General features: G+C 42.4%; 1 protein-coding gene across 1 annotated transcript in view; it reads left to right on the top strand.

The window, feature by feature from the left end:
• The window catches only part of POLN (DNA polymerase nu), a 144,095-nt gene that overhangs the window by 78,308 nt on the left and 43,882 nt on the right, over positions 1-21,905 (top strand). Inside the window, exons 17-19 of the mRNA XM_027598346.2 lie at positions 8,934-8,991; positions 9,936-10,013; positions 10,897-11,011. Of these exons, the coding sequence (XP_027454147.1) occupies positions 8,934-8,991; positions 9,936-10,013; positions 10,897-11,011 (251 nt within the window). The remainder of the gene's footprint in view (positions 1-8,933; positions 8,992-9,935; positions 10,014-10,896; positions 11,012-21,905) is intronic.

Here is a 21,905-nt window from a genome sequence, read left to right as displayed (position 1 = left end):
AGAAGACATCCATATGGCCAACAGACACATGAAAAGATCTCAACATCACTCGGCATCAGGGAAATACAAATCAAAACCACAATGAGATACCACCTCACACCAGTCAGGATGGCTAAAATTAAAAACACAAGAAACAGGTGTTGGTGAGGATGCTGAGATAAAGGGACTCTCGTGTACTGTTGGTAGGAATGTAAATTGGTGCAGCCACTGTGGAAACAGTATGGAGGTTTCTCAATAAATCAGAAATAGAAATACCATATGATCCAGTAATTCTACTAGGGTATTTACCCAAAGAAAACAAAAACACTAATTTGAAAAAAGAATGAAAAAAAAAAAAAAGAATGTGATCAGGTGGGAGACAGGACAATGTCATACACTAGATTTAGGGTATATTTTGGTCTGCTGGAAGAAACTGTATCCCAAAATTTTAAAGAGAGAAAAACATATATATATAGAAAAAAAATAAAGTTAAATACAATGAAGAGATAGAATATGACTATAAAAATGAAAAATTAAAAAAGATTTTAAAAAAGAAATTGATAAGATGTTGGTTGAAAAAGGAAAGAAGAAAAATTCAACTAAAAAAATAGAAAAAGAATAAAGAAAATTAAAAAAATTAACTTTGGAGGACTAAAGCATCATGGGAAAAAAAACATGAATTCTATGTGCTGTATTCCCCTAGCGTTGGGGTTTTGCTGTTCTCATTGATCAGTAAACTTGGTCTTGGCTGGCTGTTCTTGCTGATCTTCTGGGGGAGGCCTGTTGCCGTGGTTCCCTAACGTCTTTGCTGGAGGCGGAATTGCCCCACCCTTGCCAGGGGCCAGACTAAGTCATCTGCTCGGTGGGAGCTTTTGTTCCCTGAAAGCTTTCCGTACTGCTTTGGAGGACAGAGTGAGAATGGCGGCCTCCCGATCTCTGGTCCTGCAGGAGCAGAGAACTTGGGGCCCCACTCCTCAGTGCGCCCTCAGAGAAAAGCAGTCAATCACTCCTGTCTCCTTGGTCTCTGGCTGCATTCTGTGCTCACCTGGCCTGTGACCGAGTGCAAAAACCCTAATTTGAAAAGACACATGCACCCCTGTGTTCATTTTAGCATGATTTGCAATAGCCAAGATATGGAAGCAACCCAAGTGTCCATCGACTGATGAATGCATAGAGAAGATGTGGTCTATATATACAATGGAGTATTACTCATCCATAAAAAGGAATGAGATCTTGCCATTTGCAACAATGTGGTTGGACCTTGAGGGTATTAAGCTAAGTGAAGTTAAGTCAGACAAAGACAAATACCGTATGATTTCACTTATATGTGGATTCTAAAAAACAAAACAAACAGATCTGCCAAAAAAAGAAAAAAGCAGACTCTTAAATAGAGGGAATAAATTGGTGGCTGCCAGAGGGAAGGTGGGTGAGGAGATGCATGAAATAGATGAAGGGGATTGAGAGTACAAACCCACAGTTATAAAATAAGTCACATAGATGAAAAGTACAGCACAGGGAATATAATCATTAATATCATAATAACGTCTGGTGACAGATGGGGACTACACTTGTCGTAATGAACACTGGGTAATATACAGAATTTGTTGCACACTTGAAACTAATATAACATTGTATGTTAATTATACTCAAAAAAAAAAGTCTTTTTTCACTGAGTGGTCAGCGTGAGGGGACTAGCCGATGGCAGATACTAAAGACTCATCCTAACAAGCCAAGTACGCCGATTATATTGCCTTCACACCATAGCATTCAGATGTTGTCTCCTCATGTCAGGTGGGTGCCAGCCTCTCTCCTGAGGAGATTAATACTGACAGTATTAATCTGTGTCTGCAAGGGATTTGCCATTTCTTTCTTCTTCCTCAGAAAGGCACAGCTTCTCCTTGTATTAAAATCTAGCTTTGGTCTTTGACAGCATCCATTTGCTAGTCAGGTCTGACCTGGATGCCACCATGGGCATGTCACAGCCGTGATCCCGCCTACATCCCTGGTGTGCTGGGTCTTTGCCACATTCAGATGGTCACCAAATGGGATCTGACTCCTTCCCAGATGTTTCAGGCTCTTGTTAGCTGTCACACAGCCCCCATAGTCACTTCATTTCAGCCTTGGTCTTTAGAGATCACTCACATGCATGTACATTCATGGCTCACCTTGACAGACAAATGTGTGCGCATACATTTGTGCATGAGGCTTTAGGGACAGAACTGTCCAATTGCTGTTTTCATCGCAGAGGCCAGAGCAGAAGTTCCGTGGCACTTCCTGTATACATCTGTGAACATGAACCCATGCACATGAGCAGACAGACCTGGCTGGGACATAGTGCCGCAGAGCAATGCGGAAGGTATTATCCATGAAGAGCTTGGCATGGGCCAACATCCTTCTCAGGACTGTGTTCTCTGGAAGAACGTATTTAACAAAGCATGCTATTTTTTAAGTTAGGTATTTAGTGACATTTCTGTTATCCTGTTATTTTTTATATTGTAAAACATAAAAATTGGCATTTAATTATTAAAAGGCTTCCTTCATATTCATTTAAAAATAATCCATTTAAACAACATTACTGCTTTCTCAGGACAAATGGGAAAATTGTTCCTCTCTCTCTTGTAAAGTGACTGTCATTAAAGCTGATGTTTTATGAGTCCTGGGAGAAATTATATTAGGAATTTTATGCTTGTTTGCTGGGTGACCCTGAAACCAGGAGCATTTAGCTGGGTCATTATTTACAGTCTGACCTGGTCCTGATTTGGCATTCCATTGGGTAGAGGACACATCCTATTTTATACAGATATGACACTGAAATTACTCAAAGTGAGTAAATTTTATAGATGCTCTTAGTTTGAGAAAAAATTTTTTCCTAGTTAGTTGAGATATTTTCATAAAAATGAGTGTTGAATTTTGGCAATTGCTCTTAATGTTTTATTGTGATGATGTGGGTTTTTTTGTCCTTTATTCTACTAATCTGATGTATTACATTAGTTATTTTTGGATTTTAAACCTTTGCATTCCTGAGATAAATCCTACCTGTTCATGGTATATAATCCTTTTTGTATGTTGTTAGATCAGTTTGTTAATATTTGGTTGAGGGGTTTTGTATCTTTATTTATGGAGGGTGTTTTATTTAATGTCTGGCTTCAGATTCAGGGTAATACTGACCTCATAGAATGAGGCAAACTCCTTACTCTGACATTCTAGAAGTACCTTTCATTGCTGAGTTTTGTTAAGAGTTCTTTATATATTTTAAATCTAGTGTGATTTGCAAAAACAATTGATCCTAGTACAAGTCTTGCTTTTCATTCTCTTAATAGCATCCTTCCCAAACCAAAGGTTTTTAAAAGTTTGATGGAGCCAAATTTTTCAAGTGTTTTCTTTTATGGATCATGCTTTTGGTGTGTATCTAAGAACTCTCTGTGTAACCCAAGATCACAAGGGTTTTCTCTTAAGTCTTCTTCTAAAAGTTAGAGTTTTATGTTTTACATTTAGACCTATGATCCATAATTATAGAATCAGCTCATTGATAGCTATGAAATATCCTGGGATTTTGATTGGGATTGTGTTGAATTTGTAGATCAATTTTGGGATCATTGGTATTTAATATTGCGTATTCTAATCCAAGAACATGCTGTATCTTTCCCTTTAGGGCTTTGAATTCTTTCATCAGGATTTAGTAGTTTTCAACATAACAGATTTATACCTAGGTATTTTGGGGTGCTGTTACAAATGGCATTGTTTAAGTTTAATGTCCAGTTGTTCATTGGTAGTATGTAGATATACAGTTGATTTTTGTAGGTTGACTTTATATCCTTGTACCTTGGTCAGCTCATTTATTAGTCCCAGGAAGCTTTTTTGTAGTTTCCATGGGTTACTCTACATAGACAATTATGTCTTCCATGAATAATGGCCATTTTATTTATTTTTTTGTACTGTATGCTTTTTATTTCTTTTTCTTGCCTTATCGTGCTGGCTCAGACTTCCTCTATTGTGTTGAATAGAGTCCTGGGAATAGACATCCTTGCCCTGCTCCTGATCTCCAAAGGAAAACATTGAGTCTTCCACCATCAAGGATAATGTTCATTTTAGGTTTTGTCACAGATTGTCTTTGTCATGTTAGAGAATTCTTTTCTATTCTTAGTTTACTGAGAGTAGTTTTTATCATGAATGGATATTTAATGTTGTCAAATGCTTTTTCTGCATCTATTAAGATCGTGTGACTTTTCGTCTTCAGTGTATTTATATAGGGAATGACATCGATAGATTTTTATTTATTATTTATTTATTTAAAAAAATTTTTTAAATATTTTATTTATTTATTTGACAGAGAGAGCGAGAGAGGGAACACAAGCACGGGGAGTGGGAGAAGGAGAAGCAGGCTTCCCATTGAGCAGGGAGTCCAAAGCAGGGCTCCATCCCAGGACCTTGGGATCATGACCTGAGCTGAAGGCAGACACTTAACGACTGAGCCACCCAGGCGCCCCAACATTGATAGATTTTTAAATGTTGAACCAGTCAAGGCTGGGATTTGTGGGATTAACTCCACTTGGTCATGACAGATTGTCCTATTGCTGGATTGATTTGTTTCTATTTTGTTTAAGATTGTTTCTGTCTATATTCATGAGGGATACTGGTCTGTCGTTTTCTTTTCTTGATATGTCTTTGTCTGGTTTTGCTATTAGGATATTACTTGCCTCATAAAATGAGTTACAAAGTATTCCCTTCTCTTTTATATTTTAGTAGAGATCATGTAGAATTGATATTATTTATTCCTTAAATATTTGGTAGAATTCACCATTGAAACTATCTGGACCTAGAATTTTATTTGTGGAAAGGTTCTTAACTACAGAGTCAATTTCTGTAATAGATGTAGGTTATCCTGATTTTCTGTTTTTTTCTTGAGTGGAATTTTGGTAGTTTGTGTCTTTCAAGGAATTGGCCCCCTTCATCTTGTTGAATTTATGGGCATATAATGCTCATAGGATTTTTTTTATTGTCCTTAGTGTCTGTGTAATCTGTGGTGATATCTGCCTTTCATTCCTGAAATTGATCTTTTTTGCCTTTTTATTCTCCTTGAACAGTTTAGATAGATGTTTATCAGGGTTTTTTTTTTTTTTTTTTTTTTTGGTCTTTTATAAGAATCAGGTTTGGGCCTCACTGATTTTTCTGTACAGTTGACCCTTGAACAACACAAGGGTTGGGGCACTGACCCCCTGCACAAGTAGAAAATTCACATATGACTTTTGAGCCCCCAAAAACTTAACTACTGATAGCCTACTGTTGACTAGAAGCCTTACTGATAAGTAAACAGTTGATTAACAAATATTTTGCATGTAATGTGTATTATATGCTGTATTCTTAAAATAATTTTAGTTTACAATAGTAAGCTAGAGAAAAGGAAATGTTATTAAGAAAATTAGGAAGAGAAAATACACCTGCAGTACTCTCCTGTATTTTTCAAAAATAATCCCTGTATAAGTAGATCTGTGTAGTTCAAACCGGTGTTGTCCAAGGGTCAGCAGTATTGCTTTTCTGTTTTAAATTTCATTAATTTCAGATCTTCATTATTTTTCTGTTACTTGCATTAGAATTAATTTGTTCTTCTTTTCCTAGTTCCCCAAGGTAGAAGCTTAAATTATTGATTTGAGACCTTTCTTTTTCTCCAATATAAATATTTAATGCTATAAATTTCCCTGTAAGTACTGCTTTAGCTACATCTCATGGATTTTGATACTGTGTATTTTCTTTTGCATTCTGTTTAACATATTTTCTAAGTTCCCTTGAGACTTCTACTTTGACTCCTGGCTAATTAAGAAGTATGTTGTTTAATGTCCAGATGTTTGTGAATTTTCCAGATAGCTTTCTGTTACTGATTCTTGGTTTGCCTTCATTATGGTCAGAGAACATACTTCGAATGATTTCAATTTTTCTTTTTTTTCTTTAAATTTTTTATTGTTATGTTAATCACCATACATCATTAGTGTTTGATGTAGTGTTCCATGATTCATTGTTTGTGCATAAGCTTTCAATTTTTCTAAATTTGTTTGTTTTACAACCTATGATATCGTCTATCTTGAACAATGTTTCATGTGCACTTGAAGAGAATGTGTGTTCCTCTGTCTTTGGATATAGTATTCTATAAATGTCAATTAGGTCAAGCTGGTAGATAGTGTTGTTCAGGTCTTCTGTATCCTTGCTGATTTTATCTCTACATTTCCAGATATTACTGGAAGAGGAGTGTTTACACCTCTAAGTGTAATTGTGGATTTGTCTATTTCTCATTGCAAGTCTGTCAGTTCTTGCTTTGTGTATTTTTAAATTCTGTTGTGAGATGTGTGCACATTTAGAATTTATATGTCCTTGTAAATTTACCGTTTTATCATTCTGTGATATTCTCTTTATGCATAGTAAATTCCCTTCTGAATGCTGCTTTGTCTTATGTTAATATAGCCACTCCAGACTTCTTCTCATCTGTGTTTGCATGGCATATCCTCTTTCACCCATTTACTTGTAATCTACCTAAATCTTATTAAAGTGGATTTCTTGTAGACAGCATATAGTTGGGTCTTATATTTGTGCACTCAAACTCTGTTTTTAATTGGTTTGTTTAAAGTATTTAAGCTTAATATGATTATTGATATAGTTGGATTTGGGTTGCCCATTTTGTTTTCCTGTTAGTTCTTTCTGTTTTCATTCTGTTCCCTCTTCCCTGCATTTCTCTGAGTTATTGAGTAATTTTTAGAGTTCCATTTCAATTTGTATTTTGGATTTTTTGCTACATCTCATTGTGTAATATTTTTAGAGAGAGAGTGCATGAGCAGGGGGAGGGGCAGAGGGAGAGGGAGAATCTCAAGCAGACACACCACTAAGCATGGAGCCTGATGTTGGGCTTGATCCCACAACCCTGAGATCGTGACCCAAGCCAAAACCAAGAGTTCACCACCTAACGCACTGAGCCGTCCAGGCGCCTCTCATTATATATTTTTTAGTGATGGCTACAGGGATTATAGTAGTCATAATCAATTTTCAGTGTAGTTTTGGCTTTAACGTTTTACCACTTCCAGTAAGTTGTGGAAGACTTACGAGCACCATCTTGTCATCACTGCCATGCATTACATCTGCACACACTGTAAACACCCCCAGAAAGTGTTACAATGTTTGCTTTTAACAGTAATAAATATTCTAAAGAGCTTGAAAAAAAAAAAAACAGTCTTTATGCTTCTTCGGGTACTGAGCATTTCTGTTGCCCTCTCAAGTTGCAGGCTTCCTTGGGACCTTTCCCTTTAGCCTGAGCAACTTTTGTTAGCACTCCTTTCAGAGCAGGCCCCCTGAGGACATGTTCTCTTCCTGTTTATTTATCCGAGAATGGCTTCAGTTCACCTTCACTCCCGGAAGACACAGTTTGCTCAAGAGCAGGTTCTGAGTTGACGGTGCCCTCAGTCAGCCCCTCTGTGGTCTGAGCACTTGGCTCCTGATGGGAAGTTGGCGGCCACCCACAAGGCCACTCCTCTATGTGTCCTGTGTCATTTCGCTCATGCGGCTTTCAAGATTGTTCTCCATCTTTGGTTTTCAGCAGTTTGTGGTGTTTCTGGGCCTGATTTTCTTTTAATTCATCTTGTTTAAGGTTGTTCAGCTTCTTGAATCTGAAAAATATGTGTTTCACTAAATCTGGGAAAATTTTAGCCATTATTTCTTTAATTTTTCAGCACTGGTCTCTTTTTTCTCTTTCAGGGACTGAAATAACAATTGTATTGTACTTCTAGTATTATCCCGCAGGTCTCTGAGCCTCTGTTCATGTTTCCTCAACATTTTCTTTTCTCCTCTATACTGGATAGTTTCTACTGTCTTTAAGTTCACTGGCTCTCATTTTCTGTCATCTCTGTTCTGTTACTGAGCTTATCACATGAATATTTGGTGGTGTTTTAAGATATCACGTGATTCTATTGTAGAGAAAACTTGAGAGCCACTAGCTTCATACCTCAGGCGTTGGTGTCCTCACCTTAAAAAATGGGGAGACAGTGCCTGCCTTACCATGCGGGGTTGCTGGGCCCAAAGCATGGGGTCTGAGACATCCAGTAGCCTCACCAGATCCAGTCAGGGAGTCGAGGCCAACTGAAACCCAAGGACTTCCATTACCAGGTAGAGCGAGGTATTTTGTGGAAGGTACTGCCAAGCACAAAAGGATGTTGCCGCAGAAGTTCTCCTGATTTGAATGGTGGTAACAGGAGAGAAACTAGCAGGGACATTCAGTCCAAGTTGTAAGGGTGTTAAGGTGCTTAGTGAGCTGTCACAGGCTTTTCAGGGGATGTGGACACACTGTCCACCAGCCACAGGGCAGTTGCACATGCCAAGACTGAGGCCAGTACCAAGTGCCAAGAGCACCAAGGGACGGTGATGGTCAGGGTGGAGAGACCAGAAGTTTCATCTTAAAATATGTTTTTAAGGGGAAACTACAGTATATAAAATTCACAGAAATCTATGTTGCGGATGTTACATAGAAATTTTTAAGTTTGTAGTTTAGGCTGCTGCTAACAGCATTACTATATATAATTACCATAAGGGCCACACAGGCTGGAGTCAAAGAGAATTGTTCTCATATTTGCTGACTGGACCTCGTGGTGTACTCACCAACATTGTGTTTCAGTGTTAGATGCTTGTTTTACATAATAATATGCTTATGCGTAATACATTGGCATTGGCTATTTTGTTAAGGTCTAATAAAACGTGACACATTTTAAATGCCCTGAAATGGTACAGTTTTGGGGGCGCCTAGCTGGCTCAGTTAGTAGAGCATGCGACTCTTGATCTTGGGGCCATGAGTACAAGAACCACATTGGGCATAGAGTTTACTTTAAAAATAATTTTTAAAAAATCATAATAACATCAAATGATACAGATTAATTTACAAGTAGATATTTCAGCTAAAGCTATTCTCCTCTTATTATTAACAGAATATCCAAGGTATCTCCAAGCACCCAATTCAAATTACTAAACCACAAAATGTTAAAGGTAACACATTTCTCTCTACTTTGCTGAAGTATTGGGTAACATTTTTTAAAAAACCTACAAGTATTTATAATTGCTTTCCTGTAGAACTAAATTCTTTGCCTTCCTCAAGTTCTCTGTGTTTGCATGACCAGGATTTAAATACACACTGAAAAATAAAACACAGCTAAACTGATATGGCCCCTCCCTTTTAGCAGTTTACAAGTTAAAAGAGATGATAATTATACAAGGAAAGTAGCTCCCTTCCCACCACCTCTCCCCCACCAACTTCCCAATAGAGAAAAAGAACAAACAAACATACAAAAGACTGGCTTTTATTAAAGTCTGAAAGCTACTGGAAATGTTTATAAAAGCATACCAACACTGTTCTTTCTTCTTAGCTGTTCCACTGTAAGGCTGACAGTTACATTTCTAAAAAAGAAAAAGGTCACATCTGAGCAAAGTAGGTTCTGTGGCCCGTCCCTCCAGCTCCTGCACCCTTGGTGGGGTGCTCCTGCCCTCTGCTTGGACACCGCAAGACAGTGAAGCATGACCGGGTCCTTTTCAAATACACAGTCACCCTTAAGCAGGACCCGTGGAGGTGTCTCCTACTGCCCTTTAAAACATATTCTGTGCATCCAGGACCCGTGCTTCCCCAAAGCCTGTCTTCTAGGCTGTGAGGCTCTGGGGGCCGCCAGGACATTCTTACTGGAGTACATTCGAGGGTCTGCATTTGAGCTGCTCCTCACCAAGAATTCTAGACAGAATGTAAAATTTTAACAACAGAAAGCCTACTTTACTCTCATCAGTACCATGTTGCTTTTAAATTATATTAGTAAAAATATTCAGAAAAGTCAGAAATCTGGACTCTCGACTTTGGAATGATATTAAAATAAACTCTGCGTGTGGAATGGCTATGAATCAGCTTATGAGCAAATTCACCAAGTGCTCTTGAAATAATGTTTCAGGTACAGAAGGCACGATGCTCACCATCTCCCCGAGGAGCATGTTTGTTGCGCCCGAGGGCCACACCTTCCTGGCAGCAGGTACGTGCTGACGGTGCCAGAGAGACATCCTCTGTCATGGTGGCTCACTTTACATGTTCCATACGGTGCAAATACTTGGAAGGTGGATAATTCAAAGGTACTTACAGAATTCATTCTTTAAAGTAAATCCTGAGGCAAATATTTATACAAAAGACAGATTTGATTTCTTGTGCACAGTAAATAAGAGCAGATCTGCTTCAAGGGTCCCTCACCTCCAGATCCCAGATGCCCCAACGCGGTCCCACGCAGTCTGCCCCTCCTTTCTCTCTCTGTCATCATCACACTCCGCGCTCTGCCCCCCTCGCTCCCTGCAGATGGGCTGGCCTCCAGCCCAGGCCAGTCCCACCTCACGCCCGCGTGGAACCTCTTCACTAGATAACATCTCGCTCCCTCCTTTGCCTCCTCTGTCTTGAGGAGGGGTACCCTGACCACCCTCTCCCTCCTGGACCCCCTTTCTTGATCTGTCTTTTCCAGTTCACTTCTCATCTTCTGATGTACCAGATAACTCACACACATTGTCTCCTGCTCCTAGAACATGGGCTCCACAAAGAAAGGCTTATCTGTTTTGTTCAGTATCAAATCCCAAGCATACCTCCGTAGGCACCTTCTAAACTTCTGATTTAGAGAATGAACAAACAAGTGCATGTGGCCTATCCCAGAGAACACCTCTGGCCTGACGGAAGGCAGGACAAGTCCCTTAGACTTGCAGACACAGGGATGGCCAGTGGCCTTGGGGCCGAAGGACCCTGGCAGATGGGCGGGAGGTTGCTGTCCTTGATGCTGCGGTGGGGACGGAAGGTTGAGGGTAGAGGCTGGGGCGTGGGCGGCAATGACGAGGGACACTGCTGGTAGATTCAGAATTAATGTGGATTCTGTCTCACAGACTTTTCACAGATTGAATTGCGCATTCTTGCCCACTTATCTGGGGATCCAGAACTTTTGAAGTTGTTCCGGGAATCTGAAAGAAATGATGTATTTTCCACCCTGACTTCACAGTGGTAAGATACATGAGCTCACAATATTATCAGAGCTGCAGGAATGCTGACATGATTTTAAAATCCTGAGGTTATTCCAACGCTGTTTTCATAAGAAGGAAATTATATTTTTCTCTAGTAGTTAATCCTTTTGAAAAGAGAAGTAGATAGTTAGAATGCCAAGATTTCCCTAATTATGAAAAAACCGATGGCTCTTCACCACCAAAAATACAGCCCATTGCTAGAGAATGTAATAGAGATATTGGAAGGATCCAATGTGGGAGTCTGTGCTCCCTCCACGCGGGTGTGTGAGCGGCGGGGCTGGGTGTGGGCGCTTCCTCTCCGCACCCCCACCCCATCAGGGCCAGGAGCACATCAGACTTCAGGGACAGTCCCTGCCTGACAGTGACCTGCGCTCAAAGAGAATTCTGGAGGCAGACAGCCTTGGGTTTTGTTGGGCAGTTTGACAGTGTCCTCAAACACCTGTCCTTGTGCATCAGTGTTCGTAGGCGGTCAGCTTTTCCTTATCCTGGCTGCGGAACCCCTGCTGCCTCTTGTGCAGAGTGGGCTCTCCCCTCAGACCGCCTTTGCCAGGGACAGGGGTCCTGCCCAGGGCCCTGCTGCAGACGGCTCTTGCGCTGCTGTTCCAGAGCGGGGTTGTGCAGCTGCAAGGGGGGCTGGTAACAGCCATTCTCTGGAACAAAGAGGAACAGTCACAGTATCCACCAGAGCCAGGTACACCACTGCCTGGCACGAAGTCAGGGTTCTGCTACGAGGAAGAAGAGGCACCTCATCTGCTATCCGTCCCCTCCTTCAGCAGCTGTGGGCGCCGCCGTCCCTTCCCCTGCAGGCCTCTCCCCCAGGCTGCCCCTCCTGGGGGCCTCCTCGCCCACCCACCTTATCTTGGCATATCCACTCACCCTCAGGAGCCACCCTGGGGGCAGCGCTCCATGAAGGCTGGCCTCTGCGTTCTTGGGCCGCTACACATCCCTCTCTGTGCCCTTCACTGTCTTTTCTTTTTTTCTTTCTTAAAGATTTTATTTATTTATTTGACAGAGAGAGACACAGCGAGAGAGGGAACACAAGCAGGGGGAGTGGGAGAGGGAGAAGCAGGGAGCCCGATGCGGGGCTCGATCCCAAGACCCCGGGATCACGACCTGAGCTGAAGGCAGATGCTTAACGACTGAGCCACCCAGGCGCCCCATTCACTGTCTTTTCTGAAGGCGTGTGAGCCCTGCAAGGGCAGGGCCATGTCCCCTCATCCAGCACGGTGCCGGTCCTCCCCTCTCCACCTCGGCCCCCCTGAGCCACCAGGTGTTCCAGGTACACGCCTCACTCAGGCCTTTCCTTCCCCTGGCTCGGGAAGCTCTTTCCCCGAGTGTCCCCATGACTCACCCTCAGCTCACTGTGTGACACCTCGGCTTCCCTCAAGGACCTGCCTCCCACCGCTACATATCTCTCCATTGTCTCCATCCTGCATGTCCCGCTGGAATGTCAGCTCGCGGAGGGCAGGGCCACCTGGCCCTGTACCTGCGGTGCTCCATGAGGTGTGGAGTCTCAGCCTGCATCTGTGAATGAAACAGTCCTGTCGGCCAGGAAGCATCTCCTCTCCAGAAGCCCCCCACCACAAGATCTATTTGAATTGAGAAAAAATCAGGAAGAAGTATTGTTGTCAAGGTGACAGAGGAGGGAGGACACTGCTGGACACTGAGCTGGGCTTTAAAGAGTGGTTGTGGGTGTAGGGTTATGCGGGCATCCCCAGGGGAAGCAACAAACCCCACAGCAGAGCAGAGCATTAGGCGGCGGGACAGTGTGTGGACGGCATGGCAGGACGGTGTGCAGCCATCAGGCCCACTGTCAGCTCCCAGCAGCCTGCCATCCGGCCCCGGGCCCGGGGCCTCCTCTGTGCATCCCCTCCTTGTCCTAGGCGCTGTCCAGGGGCCCGGCCCTCCCCTGATGCTGGCCACTCTGCTGGGCGGGGCCCATCTCACACTGAGACCTCGCAGAGCTGTGGTCTGTGTTCCTCTCCTGCCGGCTGCTCCTCATCCCCCAACTGCCAACTCTAGGCCCCTCCCACCCCCGGCTCCCCCAGCCCTCCTCCCCTGCACTGCGGGTTCCCTTCCTGTGAGTCCCGCCTGCGATGCAGCCCAGACTCCCCTTCCGTGCCTCCTGCATGCCTGGGCGTGCAGTCGTGGCCTGCTGGATGACCACTAGGTAAATGAGGGCATGACGGACCCCCACCTCCCCGTCGATCTCCATCAGCCGCTCCATGTAGGACTTGCTGCTCCCTTCACTTCTCCCCTCCCTGGTTGCATGTTTCCAGCCCTGGGTGATCCCACTCTCTGCTTTCCTATTGCCTAGCCCCAAGGGGCTGCAGGAAGCCATAAAGTGGTGAGTGAGTTGAGTCCACCATAAATCTGGGTCGTCCGACCCGCGAGGGACCCTTATTAGTCTCTACTCATCAGCTGCTCCAAATGTTTTTTAGACTTGCCACAAATGTCTACTCTTCTCCCTTAATCTTTTTTTTTTAAGATTTTATTTATTTATTTGACAGAGACACAGTGAGAGCAGGAACACAAGCAGGGGGAGTGGGAGAGGGAGAAGCAGGCTTCCCGCGGAGCAGGGAGCCCGACGTGGGGCTCGATCCCAGGACTCCGGGATCGTGACCTGAGCCGAAGGCAGACACTTAACGACTGAGCCACCCAGGTGCCCCTTTTCTCTCTTAATCTTGAAAGAGAACCTCACCTTTCACTTGACTGACAAAGAAGAGGGCCGCAGACGTGAGCCCCTGGACTCCCTCCCATTTTGTCTCGATGTGTCATTGCACGCCCTCCTCCCAGGCTTCAGAGATTCCTGTCTCAAAAGAGGAAGCATCCTCTGTTGCCAAAGTCAGGAAATCAGGACTGTGCATTGCACATCTCTAGGTAATGCCATACATTTACACATCAGTGTGAATGGCACCTCCTAGAGTTGTGCAGTGCATAACCAGTACAACTTTACGTGTCAGTCCTCACGTGGATTCCCTTTATTTTCCATTTTTACTCTGGTGGTGTTCATTTTCCCTTGTTGACTTCACCTCCCCCCGCAACACTGAAAACAACAACAACTGTCTAGGGTTGCCTTCAGGGAAATCCTATTTTCAACCCCATTGGAGCCCTTAGTTACTGTTTAGGTACAAAAGAAGTCTATACTTCTTGTTCTTCCTCACTGCTGGTTCATTCTTGCTTTTTTGAATAAACTTTCGCTATACCCACTTAGGCTTTTCTTCTTCCAATTTGGAGGCTGGAACTCCTCCCATCTAAGACAGTGACTACCTTTCTTCTGGGTGTGGTTGGCTCTGAGGCCCACAGCCTGCATGAGGACGCTCAGGCGCTGCCCACCCGCAACCCCCAGTTCGAAGGCTCTGCGGGGGTCTGTCACTGACCCGGGGCAGCTCCAAGTCCCATGCTCTCTGCTGGCCTGCTGCTCCAGGGAGATGCCCTTCTGCTTGGTTTGCTCCATTGGTTCTTCTTAAAATTGAGATATCATTTACATACCATAAAATTCACCTTCTTAAAGTGTACAATTCAGCAGTCTTTAATACATCACAAAATTTTGCAACCATTGCCACTGCCTAATTCCAGAACATTTCCATCCCTCCAAAGAGAAGCCCCATCCCCATTCCTGTCACTCCCCATGGAAATCGCTAGTCTACTCTCTGTCTCTCTACATTCATCTGTTCTGGATTTTTCACATTAATGGAATCATACAACATGTGGCTTCCTGTGTCTGGCTTCTTTCACTGAACGTAATATTTTTAAGGTTCATTCTTGTGGTAGCTAATATCAGTACTTTGTTCCCTTTTATGGCTGAATAGATTGCATTATATGGAATCACGTATTCTATATATTTTGGTTTAAACAAGCAAATAATCTTCCATTTGTTTATCCATTCACATTTGATGAGCATTTGGGTGGTTTCCACCTGGCTATTAGGAATAATCCTGCTGTGAACATTCACATACAAGTATTTGTGTGGGTACATGTTCTCATTTCTAATGGGTAGATACCTAACAATCGCTTGGGCCATATAGTAATTCTGTGTTTAATTTTTTTTCTTGTGGTAAGACACAAAAACAAAATTTACCATCTTAACCACTTTAAAATGTACAATTCAATGGCAACTATATTTACTTTTTTGAGGAACAAAATAGCGACACCACTTAACACTCTCATAAGCAGCGTATGGGGCTCCGATTCATCCACATTCTCGCCAGTACTTTTTATTATCTGTCTGCTTGGTTCCGTTGGTTCCAGCTGTCCTGGTGGGTGTGAGGTGTTGTCTCACTGGGGTTCTGACTCGCATGCTGTGATGACTGAGGATGCCACCTCTTCCTGTGCTCATCACTTGTGCTTTATCTTTGCCTCTTTTCCCTCCTTTGCATGTGGAACACAAGTGCTGACCCAGCTTCCTTCCTAATGTCCTTTCTTTCCTTTCCCTCTCCCTCTAGTGAGGATATAACATAATACAGAGTTTTTAAAGCATGTAATAGATTTAGTTACACCCCTTCCCTCTCTCCAGAGGTATGGAAAGCAAGGGCAGAGAAGGAAATAATAAAGATAAGAGCAGAAATCAATAAAATCAAAACTAGGAAAACAATAGAGAAGATCAATGAAACAAAAGTGGATTCTTTAAAAAAAAACAGTAAAATTCATAAACCAACAAAGATAAAAATAGGACACAAATCATCAATATCAGGAATGGAATAGAGGATATTAATATAGATCCCAGAGGCAGCAAAAGGATAATAAAGGAATACGATAAACAACTTCATGCTAAAAAATCCAACATTTAGGAGAAACGGACCAATTTCTTAAAAACCATAAGCTACCAAACCCCAACTAAAGTAAAATAAGTAATCTGAATAGTCCTAAAATCATTTTAAAAATCGAATTTATAATTTATAAGTTTCTGAAAAATAAATCTCCAGGCCTGGATGGTTTCCCTGGAGTATTTTACCAAACATTTAAAGAAGAATTAATACCCGATTGTGTGTAACTTCTTCCAGAAAATAGAAGAGAAACGAACACTTCCCACTTCATTCTGTGAAGCTGGTATTACCTGATGTTTAAACCAGAGAGAGTAAAAACTACAAAACCCAAACAACAACAAAACCCAAACCCACTGCAGACTAATACCGCTCACAAACTTAGGTGCTAAAATCCTCAACAAAATATCAGCAAGCTGAATTCAACAATGTCTAAAAATAATTATTCACCATGCCCAAGTGGGATTTATTCCAGGCATTCAAGATTGGTTAAACATTTGAAAATCAATTAATATAATCCACATGTGATAAAGCTAAAGAATAAAAATAATGTGATTATATCTGTTGACCCAGACAAAGCATTTGACAAAATCCAACATTCATTCATGATAAAAATTCTCAGGAAGTTAGAAAGAGAGAGGAACTCCCTCAACTTGATAAAGAGCATCTTCAAAAAACCGAGCTGCCGCTGACAGCACATTTAATGGTGGAAGGCTGAATGCTTTCCCTCTAAGATCAGGAACAACTTGTTAGTATTGAATGTTGAAGCTCTAACCACTGAATAAGGCAAGAAAAAGACATAAATGGTATGCAGATTGGAAAGGAAGAAATAAAACTCTCTGTTTGCAGATGACGTGATTGTCTATATAGAAGTCTCAACATACAAGAAAAGAATTTTTTTTAACTCCTAGAACTAGGAGGTTCAGCAAGGTCACAAGACACACTATCAACACATAAAATCCAATTGCATTTCTATAAACTGACAATGAACATACAGAAAATCGAAATGAAAAACACAAGATCATTTTAAAATCACTCCAAAGATAATGGAGTCATATGTAAAGTATCCGAAGAGAATGAAGAACTTAAGTACTTGGTTAACAGAGGATGTACAGGATCCACATGTGTTGGATTACACCGTGCCAGTGAAAGCTGTCCAAGAGGACCTAGTGAGCACGGACACACTACTGCGTGGAATGGAAGACCCAACATAGTAAATGTGTCCGGTCTTCCTAGGTTTATCCATGGGCTTAATTGAAGCCCAAGTAAAACTGAAGGAAGTGCTCTGTAGACATAGTAAGCTTAGTGTAGATTTATGTGGAAAGGCACAGGCCCTGGAAGAGCTCAAACAATCTTGACAAAGAATAAAGTGGGAGGAATCACTAGCTGATACTAAGTTATGATATGTGGTAATCAAGAGATTGGGGTGTTGGCAGAGATCAATGGAACAGAAAAGAGAAGCCAGAAATAGACCCACACAAATATGCCCAATTGATTTTTGAAAACGGTATGAAGTATCGGGCAGAAAATAATTCTCTTCAGTTTCATGTCAAGCTGATCACCCAAAAAGCCAACTTGAGAAGTTCATGTCTACATTGGATACTGTATATGTCTTTTCTGCATCTTATTAGCTTGTATTAGTTTTTGAGAGAACTTCAAAGATAAGAAGCTTTTAATATCTGCATGATGGTTGCCTCTAATTCCCCACACTTGTGACTTAAACTATAATTAGTCGCTGTGGAAATGATTTTTATGTTCCAGAGGACTAGAATAGCACATGGTAAAAAGCCACAAGATCAAGTATACTCTTAAAAACCTTTGTTTCATGCAAATGTCTTATTGTTTGAAACTCAAAAAGCAAATGGGAAAGTTGATACTCTATTCTGGAATATTTAACATTTTGAAAGACTAACAATTTCCTTGAAAAACCTCTAAGGATACATAGATTACATATAAAAATGGAGACATGGAACAAGTCTTAGAAATCCTCTGTAAAGCTGTGATTTGATCCATGAAAGCCTGAGACCCTGAGAGCTGGGACCTGCCCACAGAGTCACATCAGAGCTAGGACCGATTTTGGAGCCGCTGCGGCAGCTTCAGCATTTTCAAATGCACATGGAAGACAGCCATTCTACCCTGCAGGTCCAACACAGGCCACAGGGCATCTTTCTACAGGATAATCCTTACATATTTGCCCAATTGTTAACAGTTTTACCAAATGCAAGTAAAAACTTTTCCTTATTGGCTGTGCATTCAACTCGACATTTTCAGAGTGAAACTTAGAAATTTTCACTGTAGAATATATCAATTTTTCTTCTGCTTAAGCCCTTCTGGGGTGCTTTTCTGAGATATTCTCTCATAAGGCAAGTGTGGTAGATGGTGTTGTGGGCCGCTGCCCCTCTCTTGGGGGAGATGGTGCTTCTCTACCCAGCAGATGTCAGACTTGGGCCTGTGACTGGCTCTGGCTAACAAAATGTAAACAAAAGTGACACATGTGGCCCCTAAACTGAGGCCTTAAGAAATTGCACATGATTCCTCCTGATTTCTCTCTGTCACCATACCTGGCAACATTGATCGACGCCGCTTCGTCATCCTGCATTATATATGGTAGACCAGCCTGGGGGCAAAATGTAGTGAAGATGAAAGATCAACTATCCTTGCTGTGGGTAGTAAGATTCTGGAGTAATTCATCACAGCAGCATCACTTGGCCTAACATAGGATCTATAGGACTTGGTGCCACAAGTAAGAGGTTGTATAACGAATCCTAAAACGTGGCCCTGGCTTCAGAGAGGGGTGGCAGGTGATGAGGAGACATCTGCTGGAGGCTGGGAGATGGCGTTTGGTAAATGGTATAACATTTGGTGAAATTGTCTTTTGTGATAATTTGTGAGGCAGATAATACCCTAATGAGCTGAAGCTTTAGGCAGAGTGGACCCCGACAGGACACTGGGACGTGCACTGGTTGGTCTGGTCTGCATGTAACGAGGTACTGCAAGAAACAAACTCAGAAAAGAATTGGCCAGTGTACAAGCAGGCATGAAAGGGAATGGAAATTCCAGAAAATTGGAGTCTTATGCACTTGAATATAGAAATGATTCTCATCTCCAGCCAGTAAAAGATGAATCTGAAAAGGGTTTTGAGCAACAAAGGCCAATTAAAACACCGCCTTTAACAAATTAAAGGTGTGGCCTTAATGCCTACTGTTCATGTCTCTGAAAGACTCAAGGTGGCACCTGTAAGTTCTGAGTTAGACCTCATAGCTCCAGACGAAAAGAGACTAGCGGTGGCTTTCCCACAAACTCCTGATAAACTCAAGTCATCTGCAGTAAAGTCTAGAGAGAGGATACATCTCCAAATGAATTATGGATGGGTCTGTTGGCCCATGGAGCAGAATGAAGTCAAATGGAACTGATTACGTTTCTGAGAGTGGTACTTCCCACAGGACCACCAGTCTGGACTAAAAGAGGCATTGATTGTTTGAGACTTAGACCCTGGGGCCCCACATTTTCTATGGGAAGAAGCTGTCTGGGATATATGCTCATCCCCCAGGGAAAGAAAATTTCTCACCGTCCTCTTACATGTAGCCAAGAAATATAATGGAAAAGGAAATCCTAGGAGATGGATAAAAAGCCATGGAGAGCAATGGACTACGAATATACTCCTGAGGAACAGATTCAGGGCCTCGTCAAGGACCCTCTTTCATGCCCAGAGAAGGGCCCCCTCAGCACCTACCCAATGAGAATGCTGCAGACACTGACTGCCATGCATCTCACACTCTTCCCGTTTCCAGACCGGTGTGTTTGTTGTGGTCATCCTGTGCCGCCCAACAGCTACACCTCACCTGGGTGCCGGGAAAGCCTGGACTTTTTAGTCCATTGGCCTACAGAGAAAGAGGAGCCGCATCAGGATCTGACATGAAGATGATCACAAAATCCTGATGCCCTGCTCAGATGGGACTTGGGACTGTCACCGAGACAAGGGGGAGGAAAGCAAATATGTGTGACCAGATATATTATTATTCAAAAATCTTTGTCTTCCTCCCCAGAGGAAGAGTGTACTTTCTCACCCATTGACTCCGGCTTGGCTATGTGACTTGTTTCAGCCAATGGCATATGAATGCAAATGATGTTTGTCACCACTGGGTCACATGGGGTTCTCCAGACTCTCTTCTTCCTCTGCCATATGACAGCCATCACTGTTCCAGTTACGGGCTGGGCTGCACCCCTAAATCACAGGATGTGGATCACATGAGGCAGAACCTCAGCTGACCCATGATGGACGCGCTGCATGAACAAGAACCAGCCCTTGTTCGTGTAGGCCTCTGAGCATAGCCTCGTCTGCCCTTGCCACACAACAAGAGGGCAACCATTTGTTCTGCCACAATTTAGGTATGTCTCCATTAAAGATGAAATTAAATCCCACATTCTATCTGTTCATTAATGAGTTTATACCAGGCTTCAGTAATCTCTGAATAAGCAGACTAGTGTTGTGGAGGATTATATGTGTGCTCTGGGCACTCCAGGCTGACTCTCCTTGACTGCCTAAGATGTTCTATGCCTAGAAGGCCAAGAACAACGTAGAGGGATTTTGTTGGGTTACTACTAAGAGTGCTGAAGAACCTCCTTGCAGCCTAGTGGTTTGGGTTCCTGGGCCACACTGCCACATGAAGGAGGAGCCAAGTTTATAGGTCATATCCCCTGGAAAGTTAGCATGACTCCCTCTGCACCTTTCTTCTGATGCGCACCTCATCCTATAGTGGATTAGATGTCCTAACACGTGGCTATCTTAATGGGGCTGTTTTTTAAGTTGCAATTCATGAGAACATTAAAGGATGAATTTCTAGTTAAGATGTAAAAAAAGAACAGACCTGTACCCCTGAAACAAATAATACATTCTATGTTAATTAAAAAAAAAAAGATGTAAAGAAAAAAATCACAAGAGACTGGGGTTGCGCTAACCCTAACAATAAAACCAAGATAAGTAAATTACAAAATTAGTTTTTCTAAATTTACCAGAGAGCTGAGGATACAACTAAGTGAACAGAACTCCACACAGTGATGAGCCCATCACAGAAATGAAGAAATCCAAGGCTTCTCTCATCGCTGGTGGAGGGCCAGCAGTGGAGGACTCTGTCTTTCAGTGGGGAGGAAGAGACCAGCTAAGCTTAATTAAATGTGGGCTGGTGTGACAGAATTCTAAAGTGGCCCAGCTACAGATCCCATCACTTATCAACTTGTTCCCATGAGTCTTTATGGAGGGTCTAGGGGCAAATATCAAAGCTGAGGGCAAGGCAGGGCAGCTGAAAGTAGTCAACCCTCAGCATCCCAGGACCTTCAGCCACCAGGGGCTAGGTTACGGCAGAAGGCTGGGAGAATCCACAGCCCCCTGACAGGCATTCTGGTACAGGAGCGCTCTCCCATGGTGCAGAAAGCTGGGTGAGACTGGAGGGCAAAGTGAACTTCCTAGCAACCCAAAAAGCTGGCAGCTGGTTGGTAACACAGAGATCTCTTGTGGTCTGAAACACTGACAGTGTAACTGCAAAGCTCCAAGAAATCCTGGCAATTGTGCCAGTTCTCAGACTGCAGACCCCATAGAAGGGAAATTTCTGATCCCACTTTCAAAACGTTACAACTCAATAGTGAACCGAATCAAACTAAAGTTGCAATAAAGTCCAGACCCTGCCCAACCACAGATCAAATTCACTTTGCTCCCAGCTCTAGTGACCTGACATAAAAAATGACGTGTCATTTTTAGGAAGTAAATATTTACTTCAGTCTCTACTATCCAAAATGTCTAGCAAATAATTTTTTTTAACATATTAAGACCTAAGAAATAAGAAAATGTGACTTACGACCAAGAGAGTAAGCAATCAATATAAGTCAACCAAAGATATGGCCCAGATGTTGGAACTATCAGAAGAGATTTTTTTTAATTATAAAAATGCCAAAGTATCTAAATGAACAAGTAGACAATATGTGTTAAGAGATGGTTAATTTTAATAGAGATGTGGAAACTATAAAAAGGACTCAAATAGAAATGTAAAAGATGAAAAGACAATGACAAAACCAAGAATCCATCAGATAGCTTCACAGCAGACTGAACCCAGTGTA

This window comes from Zalophus californianus, chromosome 2 (assembly GCF_009762305.2).
Source record: "Zalophus californianus isolate mZalCal1 chromosome 2, mZalCal1.pri.v2, whole genome shotgun sequence".
NCBI classification, from domain to species: Eukaryota; Metazoa; Chordata; class Mammalia; order Carnivora; family Otariidae; genus Zalophus; species Zalophus californianus.
Note: the sequence above shows the minus strand (reverse complement) of the source record. Positions and strands in the feature narration are given on the sequence as shown.